The sequence below is a fragment of the Rattus norvegicus genome, chromosome 14, assembly GCF_036323735.1.
Source record: "Rattus norvegicus strain BN/NHsdMcwi chromosome 14, GRCr8, whole genome shotgun sequence".
NCBI lineage: Eukaryota > Metazoa > Chordata > Mammalia > Rodentia > Muridae > Rattus > Rattus norvegicus.
The window spans coordinates 88,138,855-88,155,761 of NC_086032.1; the positions used below are offsets into that span (position 1 = coordinate 88,138,855).

Below are 16,907 nucleotides of genomic sequence, written 5' to 3' on the forward strand. Positions count from 1 at the left end.
GAGAGTAAAGAAAGAAGATTGTGAGTTCAAGACCAGCCTGCACTGCATAGGGAAATGTGTATTTCTCACACACATAAATCATACATTGTTGTTAAATGATTTAGAAAAGTACATCAGGCTTATTCTTTGATTTTTAAAATTTCAGCCTGCACTTCTCTACAACATTGGGTTGGCCTCTGGTAGGAGGCATGGATGACAAGGCGGGTACCCAACAGCCTTTGCCACCCCTGTGTGGGAGTTGGGTGGAGGAGGCACCCAAGAGTCACTAGTGACCGAATTTCCTACCTGTTCTGTTACTCACTCTGGGCCTTTCTTCAGGGTTACATTTCTAGGACCTGTTTTTAAGGTAAAGAAAATCCTTTCAGAAACATAGGTTATTATTCACCTGTTCTCCTAGAGTTAGAATTGATGGAGTTTTTCTCTGTTTGTATTAAATGTCTTAAATATTATCTTGTAGGAGAAGAAACATTGCTCAATGCTAAAATAAAATTAAAAGCAAATAAATGTGATTAAAAGGATGATCCACTTAAAACAAATAACTTGTGTACATAAACTAAACATCTCCATGGGGAAATAGTTAAAATCCTTGGCTACTCAGTACGTGGAGCCAATTATCACCATCCTCAATAGAGCCCCTGTGTTCTCTTTCTGGATGATGAGTGGTGTTGCAGGCTTGATCCTGTATTTCCACCTTACTCCAGGAGAAGCTACTTGTGCCAGCATCTGCCAGCATCTTGGAAGTCCAGCCCATATCCCTCTCCATAAATCCCCATTCAAGTCAGGTAAACACATAGGCATGGATGAATTTAACCACCTAGCAGTGATGTCTGCCATATCTAAGGACTGTTTACCCAGCAGGGCTCGCCATTTAGGACCAGCAAGCCCTCAACATGTCAAAGCATCAGAGATAGATAGGGGAAGAACATACACAGGCTGGACCTCCCTGTACTTATGTAGCAGATGTGCAGCTTGGTCTTCATGGGGGTCCTGGACAACTAGAGCAGAGGATATCCCAAAAGCTGTTGGCTGTTTGTGAGATATGTTCTTCTAGCTGGGCTGCCTTGTCTGGCCTCAGAAGGAGAGGATTCACCTAGCCTCACAGAGACTTGATAGACTAGGGTGGGGTAATACCCAGGGGCCCCCACCCATTCAGAGGCTAAGGGGATGGGGGAGGGGGAAGGATTGAGTGGGGTATGACCAGAGGAGGGCAGGATGTAAAGTGAAAGAGGTAAAAGCAATTTTATTAAATTAACAATTTAATAAAAGAAATACAGAAAAGAATAAGTGTAATTACTGCTCCACACCTAATTTGTTAAGGTCACAGTGGGTCCTGAATCTGTCTGCTTTCCCCTTCCTCCAAAACCCCACCCTCCATCTTTTCCTCACTCTGCGGCCACAAGGCTCACCCTTCTAACGTCAAGTGTACTTGTTCCTTGGGGGAGCACAGGGAAGAGACCAATTCTTAGTTTAACTTTCAAAATTCTTTTGAACTTTACTCACAATATTTTGAATCCGTGTACGACTATGCTTCCTTGAAGAAAGGCCTTTAATTGTTTCTTTATTTAAAAACTTCCTGTTGGTTTTAATATTTTGTATGTATGTGTATTTTTCCTAGACATATTTGTCTACCATATGTATATCTGGTGCCTGAGGTAAGACTGAGGCTTTGAATCCCTTTGGAATGTAGTTATGCACATATGGTTTTAAGCTACGATGTAGGTGTTGGAATAAACCTGGGTTCTCTGCAAAACAACACTTGCTTTTAACCACCGAGCCACCTCTCCAGCCCAGCATTGATTCTTCTTAAATCCACGAGTCTTTATTTCTATTCTGCCCTCATCCCCATGTGGTTTCAGCAGGTATTTAAAATGTATGGGGAGGAAGGACTGCCGTTCCTGGTTCCCGATCTTTGTGAGAAAGCCTCGAGGTCCCCGCTGTCCAAAGGAAGCTCGCCGTAGGCCTTCTGCAAATGTTCCTTACAAGTTAAAAAAAAAAGTCGATTTCATTTTCAGGGACTTTTTACTATGAGCAGGTGCCGGGCTCAGCAAATGATGTTTTTACACTATCGGTGTGCTTGGTGGGTTTCTCCTCTTTAGATGGATCACGCCAGCAGATCCAGCCTGCTGTCCAGTGGTTGCCTTCTCACAACTAACTCTGCTTGGAATTCTCTGGCACCATCGAATTTCACCGTTCTTGTCTAGATACTTCTGACTCTTCTCACCCCTGGGTTCCACATTCACGGCCTAGACTGACTCTTCTTACCCCATGGGTGCCCCCATCCCCCAGCACAGACTCCCCAGTCCTTCTCATGCCCGCGACATTCCATATTTATCAGCTATCAGCTACGATCCCTTCTCTGCCATCCAGTCCCATTTATTTCTTGTCTCATAGCATCTACGTCTTCCCACAATGCTCTCTGTTCCCTGCTAATGCTTACTCTCAGCACCTTGCATGGGGTGTGTAGTATATAGAACATGTTGAATAAATGAAAAAAAAAAAACCCTAATGACTAAAATTTTGAGCTTTACAGATAATGAAGAGAATAAGGATGCTTTTCTAATCTTAAATTTGTATATTTTAGGGATACTTTCCATTTTGAACAATGGTCAAGGGTTTTTCTGGGCGGGTGATAGGCATGTAACTATGTGCATATTTCACCGAGGACAGTGTGGTACGGGGTGTCAAGACCTTTTAAATGCCAGGGAAACGGATTCCTGCGAGAGTTCTCCCACGTGTGACAGTTATTCTTTGTGTCTGAAGTTTGCCTAGGTTCCAAACTGCATCTGATGACAGAAAAGTCAGTAGCTTGGCCTTTTTGAATGAGATTCAGGACCTGGCTGAGGAAATTTTGGAAACGATGGACAAGGCAAAGAACTTACAAAAACTCTGGCTAAAAAGATCGGAGACCCCAGGTAAGAGCCTGAAAATGTTACCTTTGTTTTCTTGCACACAGAGCAAGAATTCTCCAGGGATTAGGTGAAGTCCGCCCCCTGCTGGACGAGGCCAGCACTGTTTGCTGTTTTGGAGGGTGCGCTGGAATGCTCTTCCTCTCCGGAGCATGTAAAGGCTGTAACATAGGAGCGATCCAGCCCTCCCGTAGGCTGAGGCCCACCCTTCTAATTCATCTCCTCTAATACCGTCTACATTTCCCATGTTGCCTGTCCACGTTTTAGAACTGTCTACATCGTCTCTACACACAGCCCTGATTTGGAGATGTGACTTTGTCTTCCTCTTTTTGTTTTTTAAGAGTGACTTAGTAAAAGGTCTTCCACAACAGATAAGGGAGTTCTATTTGTTTCTGTCATGGGGCCAAGGCTCCTGTCTATAGCCTCAGTTTTTGGGGACTGTGGCAGGATTTTGAATTCAAGGTCAGCCCGGGCTATGTGGTGATGATCAGTCTTAATATGCAATAACATTTTTTTTGGAGGAGGTTGGGGTTCAAGAACAGTTCTTTTTTTCTTATATTATTGAGAGAAGAACTAATTATCTTGCGATGGGTATATCTATTTTCAGCTCGTTATTGTCTGAGCTATTTCCCATAGCATGTTACTTAAAAGTCTGAAAAACAATAATTTCACTTTTCTTTCTTCTCTCCTCTGAAGGTTTTGCTTGTTTGTTTTCTGAGGAAGGGTCTTGCTATGTAGCTCTGGATGACCTGGATCTTACTATGTAATATCAAGAAGGCTCTGAACTTAGCAATCCTCCTGCCTCTGCTTCCCCAGTGCTGGGATTAGAGGTGTGCCAAAACACTCAGGATTGTTTTTCTTTGTTTCCATTCACTCTTTTCATTCCGTGGGCACACTCACAATGCCAGGTGTGATTAGAGACTGGCACAATTCTGAAATGTATTTGCTCTTTGTTTTCTGGGAAATTGGTATCGATATGGTTTGGGATGTGGCAGCAAGTGGTGTCTTTGTGTTCATCCTTCTGTTTGTTGCATATGTTTGTCTCTTTTCACTTACAGACTGAGGTAGGCAGTCAGTGTCCTCTGGGGTCGCACAAGCTGATCTGTGAAATGTGTTTTATTGTAGGTTCCTCTTATGGCTCCAGTTTTCTAACAGTGAGTATCCCAGCCATAGCTCTTTGTGGCTGAGTTTATATTTTAAAGGGCTCTGTTAGTCACTTCATTTTTTTTTTTTTTTGATATTGGCCATGTAGGATGGGATTAAACAGACATAAATTTATATCAGACATAGATTGAATGATGGGTTTTAATTTTGTAAATCAGAGTTCTGGGACTATGGGGAGGGGATGCAGTGTGTGGTAAACACACACACACACACACACACACACACACACACACACACACAGGTTGTTTTGTGGGAGGAGTTTAAATCAACAGAAACTTGAAGTTTGTGAGATCTGTGCTTGGCCTATGACTTTAGCCCTGCTTGAAACACAGGGCTTTCAGTTAAGGCCATAGTCTCCATGGGTTGACTTGCTATCATCTCCATACAGTTGAGGTTGTCATGACTAGGTGCGGGTGGAGAGACTACTCTTTGTTTCTGATGATCAGGGGTGGAAATTCTTCTAAACATTCTTCAAAGACAAGAATCCTCACCACAGCCAGCCATTAGTAGAGTTAAGGTTGTGGAGGCCTGAGCAAAGGATAAACCTCAATACTGAGTTTCTTTTTCACTTACACTGTTCCTCCAGACATTCAAGGCCCAGGAGATTTTAGAGCTCCCCTTTCAAGTAGCATTGTGTCTGAACAATTCTCTGCAGCTCATGAAAATGTGTTTGTAGTAAGACATTGTAAGAGTCCAACAATAATGGTCAAAATGCTCTGGGTGGGTCCTGTCCATTCATTAAATGACACCCAATTGTTACCAGACACCTACCCCAACTGCTACACCAGGACAAAGGTGCAGTTGACCTTTGTTACTTCGCAGGTTTTTCCTTCTCCTGCTGTTTATTCCCTATAGTTTCATCCCCTAACGTTAGACAGAAAAGAAACAAGGATAGAGGGAAGAGAAGAGTTAGGAAAATTCCTGGATCTGGTTTCTTTCCTTTTGTTTCTTCTTTGACCATAGCTACTAACAAACTACAAGCAACCTCCCTAAGTGACCAACAACCACCCACCACACTTCTAGGGGCCTAGCATTTAATGTATCCTCTAGAAAGTTTCCAGGATTTCAAACATCATATAACCGCAGAAACTACCAGCAGCTGGTAAAACTGGGCCTCTGCTAGAGCATGAGGCAAATCATAGTCAGCTGCTGTGGTCATTTGGAAGCATTCCCATGACTCCACACCTGTGATTAAAATGAAAACATGTTTTTAATGTTTTTTTTTTTTTTAAGAAACAAAACTTCTAAAATTGTCATAACACAAAGGGGCTCATCAGGGTTCATGCAAGCTCAGTTCAGAAATTACCTAAAAATGTTAGCTTAATCATGTGAGGTATGGTCACATTAGCATTTTAAGGGGGTGCTGAGCAGCACACCTAAATGTCAGATGGCTTGTGACAATGAAAGATGGATACAATCAATGTTGACAAAGAGCTTGATACCTTTGTGGCCTTTCTGACAATTTTTCTTACTCTAAAGCCTTTCATGCATAAATGGGTTATTTATAATGATGATAATTTTAATATTCAAAACGAGGGTAAGTAGATGTTGATATTCTATACAATCAACAGTTAACAGGGAAAACGAGCATAGAAACCGTGGGAAGTAGAAACTGCCATCATATTCATGGTCTGATTATTATGCAGACACTGAGGCCGTGCATATGTTGAGCTGAAGTGTGGCTGCAGCAAAGCAGTACAGTTTGTTATGATGAAAGGACTCTAGGTCTATGCTATGTTTTTGCTATAGAATTTTGGTAATGATGTCATATCACCTGATATATTTCCTTGCCTGCCTGCCTGCCTTCCTTCCTTCCTTCCTTCCTTCCTTCCTTCCTTCCTTCCTTCCTTCCTTCCTTCCTTCTGTCCTTTCTTCTTTCCTTCCTTGACAGAATCCCAAATAGCCCAGGTCGGATTCCAACACTCCATGCCATGAAGGATGGCTTTGAACTCCCGATACTTCTACCTCTCCAGCTCCCCAGTGCTGGGATTCCCAGCATGTTTTACCATGTTTGGTTTTCGTGTTGATTTTCATTTCCAGTGGAATGTTCTTTGGGGTAATCTGTTCAGAGGGGCGAGACATGCATGAAGTCTTTACAGGACCTTTTGTGTCACTGGGTTGAGCCATAGGTTGTTAATGGTGAAAGTAGAGTTTGGAATCAGCTCAGTTACTTATGCAGTACCTATGTGTGTCAGAGGTGTAATGCAGCCGTGCATTTGGAGAAAGAAAGTAGGTGCTAGTGGCATTCTTGATATATTTAGAAAACATAACCAGTAGAATCTCTGAGTGAACGTGAGCTGGGAAACTCAAAGTGATTCTAGGTGCTTTATCTCAGCAATTGGAAGTGCAGAATGGCCATTTACTGAAGTAGAGAAAGGTCAGGGCAAGTTTCTCTTGGTGTGTTGAGGAGAAGGAAGTGGGGCGGAAAAATCAGGAGATTGACTTGGGCATACTAGAGGTCCATCAAGGTGGTGCTGTCACGGAGAGTGTGGTGACGCAAACTGGCCGCTGAGATAAACAGTCTGGGATAGGCGCATGGATTTGGAAGGTGTTGGGGTGGAAGCGACACATGAAGGAAGAGTGGGGAGGACAGAGGGAGATGAGGCAGGGGATGTATCTGAAAAGGTGTGGGAATCTAGGAAGAGGCAGAGACGGAGGTAAAGTTGTGTGGAAGCCCAGCAAAACTACTGTTAAGGAGATGAGGTGGTCCGCTACCTTAGAGCTGTGGAGGAACCAATCAGGGCAGCAGCCACTTTAAGTAGTAGCCTGAGGAGGTGGGTGATGCTGACAGGGAGGCTCCCACGACAAGGGAGGTTCCAATAGAGCAAGGGGGTGGAGTGTGATTCCTGTCTCCTGGGAGAGACTAGGAATGGCTGGGGAGACAGCTTATACAGTTCCAGGAGGATATGCAGAGGGCTAGAAGACCAGGAATAAAAGCTGTCCCTGAGGCCATCAGGAGCCCACACTCCCACTGGCTGTCTAATCTAGCCTTAACACCTCCCATTGACAATCTAATCTAGCCTCAGCTAGGCCAGCAGTTGCCTGAGAGCCCAGCCTCCTTGTTGCAGCGCTCCACACCAAGCACTTGCAGAGAGTGTTTTCTAAGAAACACTCTTAGAAGTGTTCCCTCTAAGAAGCAAACTTAGCCTGAGAGGATCCATCAAGAGGGCTGGCACTCAGGGCAGCCCTCCCGGGTACCACATAGGTGGTGCCCATGACAGCCAATCTTGCTTCCCTTCCCCCTCCTTCCTCTCATTTCCTGCCTCCTTCTTTTCTATCCCTTCCACTCTTTTGTTTTGCTGCTTTTTCTTCTCTCATATTTTTCTGTTTGATAGTTTACAGTTACTTTAAATGGGAGGTTTTCCTCATGTTTTTTAGTGATACTTAATTTTAGACATACGAATTTCTATAATTTCAAAAGTTTAAAAGTAGAAGCAACCTAATAATGATTTTAAAATCTTGTCTGTTGAACATACTGAGGAGTTAGGCATGAGTTTGTTTTTCACATATTTGAGGCATCCTGTCTGTCTATCTCTGTCTCATTACATAGGAAAACTTTGGTTTTCTTTTTTTTTTTCTATCAGACGGATCTCAATAAAACTGAGGATGTGATATCAAAATTGGAGAGCCTTCACCAGCAGCCTCATATTTGGGATTTTCTACGTTCACTGCCCAGACTGCACACGTCCAGTGTTCACTTGGAAGATAGCATGGGTGCTGTGACACACTTTCTCCAGGCGGGTTTGAAGTAAGCAAAAACCAACAACAAGCAATTATGTGTATTATCTCCATAGTTATAGTAGCAAAATGTGTCACTGGGCAATATTCTCATAAACGACATCCTAGTAATGTCCTTCTAAGGCATCTGGAGCTCTTACACTCTGCCTTTTCCCCATCCACAATACATATCCTCCCTGTGGGCAGTGGTGCTGTTTAGAACATCTTCAACCATTAGAAAGTTAACATTATCTGATTAACATTTTATTGGCTTGTATCATCTTCAAATGATCATTGGCAAAACAGTGTATAAAACACTATACTTAATAACCTTACCATCAGCCTTGATGTTTGTTTCTAGGGTTTTTCACTGCTAGAAAAGTGACACAAATATAGTTATTTTAGCCAATAATACCAAAGACATCATGTAGCCTGATAGGCTCATTGTCTTGCCAACCTAACAAGTATAGTGCATCTAACCCTACTGTACGCAATATACCGGGCTTCCAACTTTTCAACTGGTGATTTTTACATTAAATTATTAACTCAGCTACACATATACACAGCTCCTTGCAATGCTGACATGGCTGAGTGTTATGGGGATGCCTGTCTCTTAGGCCTCACATTCTGGAACACAGCTCATCTGAGGACCAGACTGAAATTTTGCTATGCCTTTTGAACTATGATGGGCTTCACTGGTGCCGGAGCATGAAGCACATTCTAACATTTCATAGTCTTAAGTATTTGGCCAGAGCTGTAAGGAGCCTTCCTGTATCCTGTCTCTCTAAGCACTGGACTGATCAGGCGTGGACAATGAGAATAGTCAGGGTGTTTAGAGAGAGGAACAATTTCAGACCAGAAGCTCTGAGAGCGGCTGACAGGGTCATCTTCTGTGGGTCTCACTTCTGTTCCGTATTCTTTCTATAATAGCAAAATAATCTTCTCGTAGTAGGCATTACTTGCAAGTGATGTTGGGTTCAGGGATGATTTTTAAAAGTCTTGGGATTCTCCTAAAGTCACACGGCTGCAGTGAGAGATCTTCTTAGTGAGAAGACACATGGAGATTACCTGCTTCGAACCATGCTATTGGTGGTGTTAGCCTCATGCTGCTAAAACGCATGCACTTCCCCTTCAGCTGAAAGTGTATTCTGACCTGTAACCGTAATGATTTATAAAATATTGTCATCTTAAAAGTAAAGTGAATATTATATTCCTATTGATCCCCATGCCCAAAGCCTCTTACTATGTAAAAGAGTTTGACAACCACTGATTGACTGATGAACCTTTTAGATCTTTGGATAGGATGCATAGCCCTTTTTAGATCCCTGGGTAGGAACATAGTATGGTCTCCAGGTATTAGGCTGACTACGGGAACCTGAGGCAGCCCAGTCAACTGCTCATCCTTCTTTCACATTGTGTATTCTGTCTGGCCGTGTCAGCTGCCAAAAGAGGCAGGAAGACCCAGAGCACTCTGAAGTAATGTGTGTGTGCGAAAGCCACTCTGGAATATTCCAAGAAAAGAACTCACTTCTGCTTATTCTCCTCCCCAAGGAGTTAAGGTAACATTAAGCTAAGCAGAATGCTGACACCTAGTATCTGACAACATCCTTGAGCAGGGCTGGTGTCTGGCCAATAGGAATGTCTGGAGCTGATACTCCTCGGTTGACTACTAACTAACTCACTCTGCTTGGTTTGTTTCCATTCTAGTTCATTAGCATCTCTGGGAGATTTGGATTGGCTGCCACTGCACCAGACCATCCCCCAGGTTTCTAGACATGTTCTGAATGTGACCGTCTCCACCCTGAGGTTTCTGCAGCAGCACGGAGCAGCTGTCAATGGTGAGAGACGCTGAGAGCCAGGGCTGTACTGTGGATATTCCACTCTTGGAATATGTGTTAGCAAGACAGAGCCACAGGGACCTTTAAAGAACTGATTAATTAAAATATCAACTGCTAGTTTCTGCTAGTAAGACAGCCATACGATTAAAATTTGCAAGTCCAAACTGACTTTCTACAACTGACAAAATTCTACAGTCAATGCTAATAAGAATTACACTTATATTTTAAACAACTGATTTAAAAAAAATTCCTTAAGTTGTAAGTTGTCTTTTAAGTTCAGACAGACCACTTATTCTGTGATTTTATCCTTTCATTTTTAAAGCTCCTATTGGGAAGGAATTCTAGTCCCCTGTAAGTGGACTTGGAGGCAGTGGGAAACAGTGAGGTCATTCAAAGAAGGCACACTATTGTGAATGTAATAAGTAGCCCTTTACAGGGAAGGAAGTGGGACCCCCTATTTTCTTGGCTTGAACGTTATTAAGTTGTCATTGGATTTAATGTTTTACTTGTAAATTGGTTCCTGTTGGTTCTTTCTTTGTTTAATTTTCTATGGGAAGTGCAATGGGAGGACAGTATTGTTAGAATTTAGCACTTATCATCATTGACTGCAACCATTGAAGCCACTTGGCTGTTCATCTGCCCACCCACCTCTCTACTCATCAGTTAACCATTCCCAACCCACTCACCCCAACATTGCCACTCCACCAACATTACCCCCTCTGTCTCTGTCTCTGTCTCTGTCTCTGTCTCTGATTCTCTCTCCCTCCCTCTCCCCACCTCTTAGCCTCACACATCACTCACAAACTCTATCATATTTATATAACCCAATACTTAAAAATAGCTTATTTTCATTCTGTGTATATGTGTGTGGGCTTGCACACATGAGTGTAGTACCCATAGGGGTCAGAAGAGGGTATCAGATTCCCTGAAACTGGAGTGGGAGGCAGTTGTGATCCACTGGTTATGGGTAATGGGAGTTTAAGTAACTCAGGTCTTAGGCCCCAGCAGGATTCACTTTTGAACATCTGAACATATCTTTAGCATCCTCCTTCTACTTAATTTTTTTCTTTTACACAAGTATTTGTTTGAGTGGCTAGGCTAATCTGACTGCATAATATTTTATTGGTGAATTGATTACAATAAAGTGACTTTACATTAAAAATCAGCTTTTTTTAGGCTGGTCTTGAACATGTAGTCCTCTAAACTTGGCTTCCCAAGTAACTGGGATCATAGTTACCAGTAAGGAATGGTTCTTGCACTCAGAGATGTTATGTTTGTAAAGGAACAAAAGATGCCAACACAAAAAACAGAGACCAATCACAGAGAGGGAGGATCGGCATATCCTTTTTTGAAACAGCTTCAGCAGAGAGTTTCAAAAAAATTTAGAATTTGTTAACATGACCAAGGAGCATTTCCAGAAAAAAGGAGCAGTGTTTGACGTGTAAGGGCTTGCTAGGAGTGGACAGTGCTCACTGGTCAGTGTGTCTGAGGTATATCATGGAGTGGCAAAGGTGGGCTCAGAAAGGGAGCCAGGTCCAGCATCAATGGCCAGTGGAGCAATAGAGTCAGGAATGCTCTTGAGGCACGAGTAAGTAAGAGCTGGAGACAGGTAAGTCTTGGGTCACACTTCCCATTGGCCTTTTACTTTTGGTGGCTCAGTGTCCTGAGATATACCAAGTATTAGTTTCACAGAGATTTCTGTAGACCCAGATAAATTCCTCCTGTTGTATGTATTAGCCTAACACAATATGGTCCTTCAAAATACCCTCCCTTACCCCAAATTCTGTTTGCTGCTTGAGACTTAGAATCTCATGGAGAACATGGGTTTATTTTTGTATGAAGGAAGCTAGGCTATTAAGGATCAACTTAATTTTTATATCAATTTAGTTCTACCAGAAGCTATTTCTTAAGTCCAGAATGAAAGACTGAAGGTGGGGTAGGAGATATATTAAAACACCACATTGAAAGATTTTCTGTGACCTCAATTTTAGCAAGCTCATTTGGAAGCAGAAATTTGTGCAAATCGTCCACATTATAACATTCAATTTAGCTTACAATTGGAGATATAATTACTTTAAAGGATGTAATTAAAACAATTTTATATCCATTTGAGTCAGAGTTAGAAATATGATTACAGAATAGACTTCTAGAGACCGCTAAAAATTGTCTTCATTTCTCCTGCCTCCAAGAAAAATGCTTTTCCTGGCGAATAGATTACAGTGCATGGAGGAAAAGGATGGAGACCCAGTCACGTGATTTCCTGACATTAATTCACAGGCTCTGAACATGGCCTTGTTCAGCTACAAATTTCAGAATCATATTGCCCTTCAGTTTTCAAGAACATCAGCTTTCTTTCCCAAAGCCTTTTGGTAGATTGTTGACACTTTTTTTCTGTGCTTTTCTGGAACTCTGTGTCTAATTCTAATGAGGTGTGATATCAGTCGGGCTGCATATTTACAACTCAGGCTTGCAAACAGCATATTTTGGGCATAAGAACTATTTTATTATAGGAATGTGATTTTAAATAACGAGATGAAATCTTACTTCTTCTTGCTCCATGTTACCTTGAACAGTAATCTCTCTTTTGTCCCATGTATCCATACTGTATACACTGCCTGCATATTAATCATTTAGCAGCAGATAGAACTTTTGGTTATCAGATCAGTTGTCATGGCACAAAAATGCATTTGTTCAAGTAACATTTTTTTTAATGGTAGCCTCAAAATACAAAGAGGAATTTGTATTTTGGAAATTTTATTGAGGCATATTATTATTGTATTATTCATCACTTGAATGTCTAACTATGTCTACTTTGTAAATTAAACCTTACTATAGGTATGTGTAGATAGAAAAAATTTGCTATGTCCATGGTTTGATTATGTATGTTTTCAGGCATCTACTAGGGACCTTGCAAAATGTCCTGTGCACATGAGGGATGATAACTGTATTGGCTTTTGTTTGTTCTTCTTTAAACTTATTTATTTATTTTACATGTGTGTATTTGCATGTGCACATACCTGTATGTAAGATTGAGGGAGTCTATGTGTATCATGTGCATTTAGGTGCCCATAGAGCCAAGCAGTCATCAGGACCCATAAAACTGGAGTTACAGGTGGTTGTGAGCCAACATGTGGGTGCTGGGAACTGAGCCTAGATTGTCCACAAGAGCAGTAAATGCCCTTAACTTTTTTTTTCTTTTCTTTTTTTCGGAGCTGGGGACCGAACCCAGGGCCTTGCGCTTGCTAGGCAAGTGCTCTACCACTGAGCTAAATCCCCAATCCCTGCCCTTAACTTTTGATCCACCTCTCCAGCCAATGGTTTTGTTTATTCCAAGTGATATTCAATGGTAATTATGTTTATTTTTATTCATTTAGAAGTAAAATATTATTTTGTTTATTATTATAGGCATATCTGAATATCAAAATAACTAATGCATAAATCATCTGTGTTTGCAGAGACAGTTTACCACCTGTCCCTGAAGAATATGTTGTGGGATCCCCAGAAAGTCCAGTCTGATCTCAGATACCAGTTTGGTTTCAATGACCTTCAAGTGCAACACATCCTGAATTATTCAGCCAAGCGGGAGGAGGTATGCACACTTGTTTTCTTCTATGGCATTGAGCATCCTTAGAGTGACTCTAGAATATATTCACCGCCCCCACCACATGACTTTACCCAAGCAAGTGAAAGATCTGTATGACAAGAGCTTCAAGTTTCTGAAGAAAGAAATTGAAGAAGATCTCAGAAGATGGAAAGACCTCCCATGCTCTTGGATTGGCAGGATTAATTTAGTAAAAATGGCCATTTTGCCAAAAGCAATCTACAGATTCAATGCAACCCCCATCAAAATTCCAACTCAATTCTTCATAGACTTAGAAACAGCAATTTGCAAATTCATTTGGAATAACCAAAAAAAAAAAAACCAAAACCCCAAAACAAAAAAACCAGGATAGCTAAAACTATTCTCAACAATAAAAGCACTTCCTGGGGAATCACCATCCCTGACCTCAAGCAGTATTACAGAACAATAGTGATAAAAACTGTATGGCATTAGTACAGAGACAGGCAGGTAGATCAGTGGAACAGAATTGAAAACCCAGAAACGAACCTATACACCTATGGTCACTTGATCTTTGACAAAGGATCTAAAACCATCCAATGAAAAAAATTAGAATTTTCAAAAATGGTGCTGGTTCAACTGTAGGTCAGCATGTAGAAGAATGCAAATCAATTTATTCTTACCGCCCTGTACAAAGCTCATGTCCAAGTGGATCAGGACCTCCACATAAAACCAGATACACTCAAACTAATAGAAGAGAAAGTGGGGATGAGCCTCAAACACATGGGCACTGGAGAAAATTTCCTGAACAGAACACCAATGGCTTATGCTCTAAGATCAAGAATTGACAAATAGGACCTCATAAAACTGCAAAGCTTCTGTAAGGCAAAGGACACTGTCATTAGGACAAAACAGCAACCAACAGATTGGAAAAAGATCTTTACCAAAAAATACAAAGAACTGAAGAAGTTAGATTCCAGAGAGCCAAATAACTGTATTAAAAATGGGGTACAGAACTAAACAAGGAATTCATAGCTGAGGAATATCAAATGTCAGAGAGGTACCTAAAGAAATGTTCAACATCCTTAGTCATCAGGGAAATGCAAATCAAGACAACCCTGAGATTCCACCTCACACCAGTCAGAATGACTAAGATAAAAACTCAGGTGACAGCAGATGCTGGCGAGGATGTGGAGAAAGAGGAGCACTCCTCCATTGTTGGTGGGATTGCAAACTGGTACAACCTCTCAGAAAATCAGTTTGGAGGTTCTTCAGAAAATTGGACATTGCACTACCTGAGGACCCAGCTATGCCTCTTCTGGGCATATACCCAAAAGATGCCCCAACATATAAAAAAGACACGTGATCCACTATGTTCATCGCAGCCTTATTTATAATAGTCAGAAGCTGGAAAGAACCCAGAATGCCCTTCAATAGAGGAATGGATACAGAAAATGTGGTACATCTACACAATGGAATATTACTCAGCTATCAAAAACAATGACTTTATGAAATTCACAGACAGATGGATGGAACTAGAAAATATCATCATGAGTAAGGTAACTCAATCACAGGAAAACGGACATGGAATTCACTCACTGATAAGTGGATATTAGCCCAAAAGCTTGAATTACCCAAGATGCAATCCACGAGCCACATGAAACTCAAGAAGAAGGATGACCAAAATGTGGATGCTCCATTCCTTCTTAAAAAAGGGAACAAAAATATCCATAGGAGGGGATCAGGAGGCAAAGTTTAGAGCAGAGACTGAAGGAATGGACATTCAGAGTCTGCCCCACATGTGGCTCATACATATACAGTCACCAAACTAGGTAAGATGGATGAAGCAAAGAAGTGTAGGATGACAGGAACGGGATATAGATCTCTCCTGAGAGACACAGCCAGAACATGTCAAATACAGAGGTGAATGCTAGCAACAAGCCACTGAACTGAGAACAGGACCCCCATTGGAGGAATTAGAGAAAGACTGAAAGAGCTGAAGGGGCCTGCGGGCCCATAAGAATAACAATATCAACCAACCAGAGCTCCCAGGGACTAAACCACTACCCAAAGACTATACATGGACTGACCCATGGCTCCAACTGCATATGTAACAAAGGATGGCTTTGTTGGGCACCAATGGAAGGAGAAGCCCTTGATCCTGCCAAGGTTGGACCCCCAGTGTAGGGGATTGTCCGGGGTGATGGTAAGGGGGGGTGGATGGGAGGGGAACACCTTTATAGAGAGGAAGGAGGAGGGGTTAGTGTTATGGACAGGAAACCAGGAAAGGGGATAACATCTGAAATGTAAATAAGAAATATCCAATTAAAAGAGAGAGAAAAAATGGGCTACACAGAGAACGGCCTTATCGGGCATCCATGAGAGAAGAGGCCCTTGGCTCTGTGAAGGCTCAATGTCCGAATGTAGGGGAATGCCAAGATGAGGAGATGGGAGGTTGTAGGAGGGTGGGTGGGGGAACAGTCTCAGAGAGGCAGGGGGAGGGGTAAAGGATAGGGGGATTCCAGCGGGGTAATTGGGAAAGGGAATAACATTTGAAATGTAAGTAAAAAATACCCAATATAAAACAAATCGGATACAGAGCTAAACAAAGAATTCTTACTTGAGGAAAACTGAATGCCTGAGAAGCCCCTGAAAAACGTTCAACATCCTTAGTCATCAGGGAAATGCAAATCAAGACAACTCTGAGATTCCACCTCACACCAGTGAGAATGGCTAAGATCAAAACCTCAGGTGACAAGAGATTCTGTCAAGGCTGTGGAGAAAGAGGAACACTCCTCCATTATTGGTGGGATTGCAAGCTGGTACAACTTCTCTGGAAATCAGTCTGGAGGTTCTTCAGAAAATTGGACATTACACTACCTGGACTCAGCTATACCACTCCTGGCATACACTCAAAAGGCACTCCAACATATAACAAGGACACATGCTCCACCATGTTCATAGCAGCCTTATTTATGGTAGCTAGAAGCTGCAAACAATCCAGATGTTGTTCAACAGAGGAGTGGACATATAAAATGTGGTACATTTACACAATGGAGTACTACTCAGCTATTAAAAACAATGACTTCATGAACATCTTAGGCAAATTGATGGAACTAGAAAATATCATCCTGAATGAGGTAACCCAATCACAAAACACACATGGTGTGCACTCACTGATAAATGGATCTTAGCTCAAAAGCTCATAATATCCAATATACAATTTACAGACCACATAAAAGCTCAAGAAGAAGAAAGACCAAAGTGTGGATGCTTTAGTATTTCTTAGAAGGGGGAACACAATACTCACAGAGGAAATATGGAAACAAAATGTAGAGCAGTGACTGAAGGAAAGGACATCCAGAGACTGCCACACATGGGGATATGCATCCCACATGCAGTCACCAAACCCAGTCATTATTGGGGATGCTAAGAAGTGCATGCTGACAGGAGCCTGATATAACTGTCTCCTGAGAGGCTCTGCCAGAGCCTGACACATACAGAGGCAGATACTCACAGCCAACCATTGGACTGAGAATGGAGCCCCCAATGGAGGCGTTAGAAAAAGAACTGAGGTAGCTGAGGGGCTTTGCAACCCCGTAGGAAGAACAACAATATCTACCAACCAGACACCTCAGTGCTCCTAGAGATTAAACTGCCAACCAAAAACTACACAAGGAGTGAAGCATGGCTCCAGCAGCATATGTAGCATAGAATGGCCTT

At 42.0% G+C, this 16,907-nt stretch overlaps 1 protein-coding gene across 1 annotated transcript in view; it reads left to right on the forward strand.

Moving 5' to 3' along the window:
* The window catches only part of Abca13 (ATP binding cassette subfamily A member 13), a 502,723-nt gene that overhangs the window by 51,709 nt on the left and 434,107 nt on the right, over window positions 1-16,907 (forward strand). Inside the window, exons 4-8 of the mRNA XM_063273790.1 lie at window positions 2,761-2,912; window positions 4,032-4,060; window positions 7,655-7,818; window positions 9,495-9,625; window positions 13,081-13,214. Of these exons, the coding sequence (XP_063129860.1) occupies window positions 2,761-2,912; window positions 4,032-4,060; window positions 7,655-7,818; window positions 9,495-9,625; window positions 13,081-13,214 (610 nt within the window). The remainder of the gene's footprint in view (window positions 1-2,760; window positions 2,913-4,031; window positions 4,061-7,654; window positions 7,819-9,494; window positions 9,626-13,080; window positions 13,215-16,907) is intronic.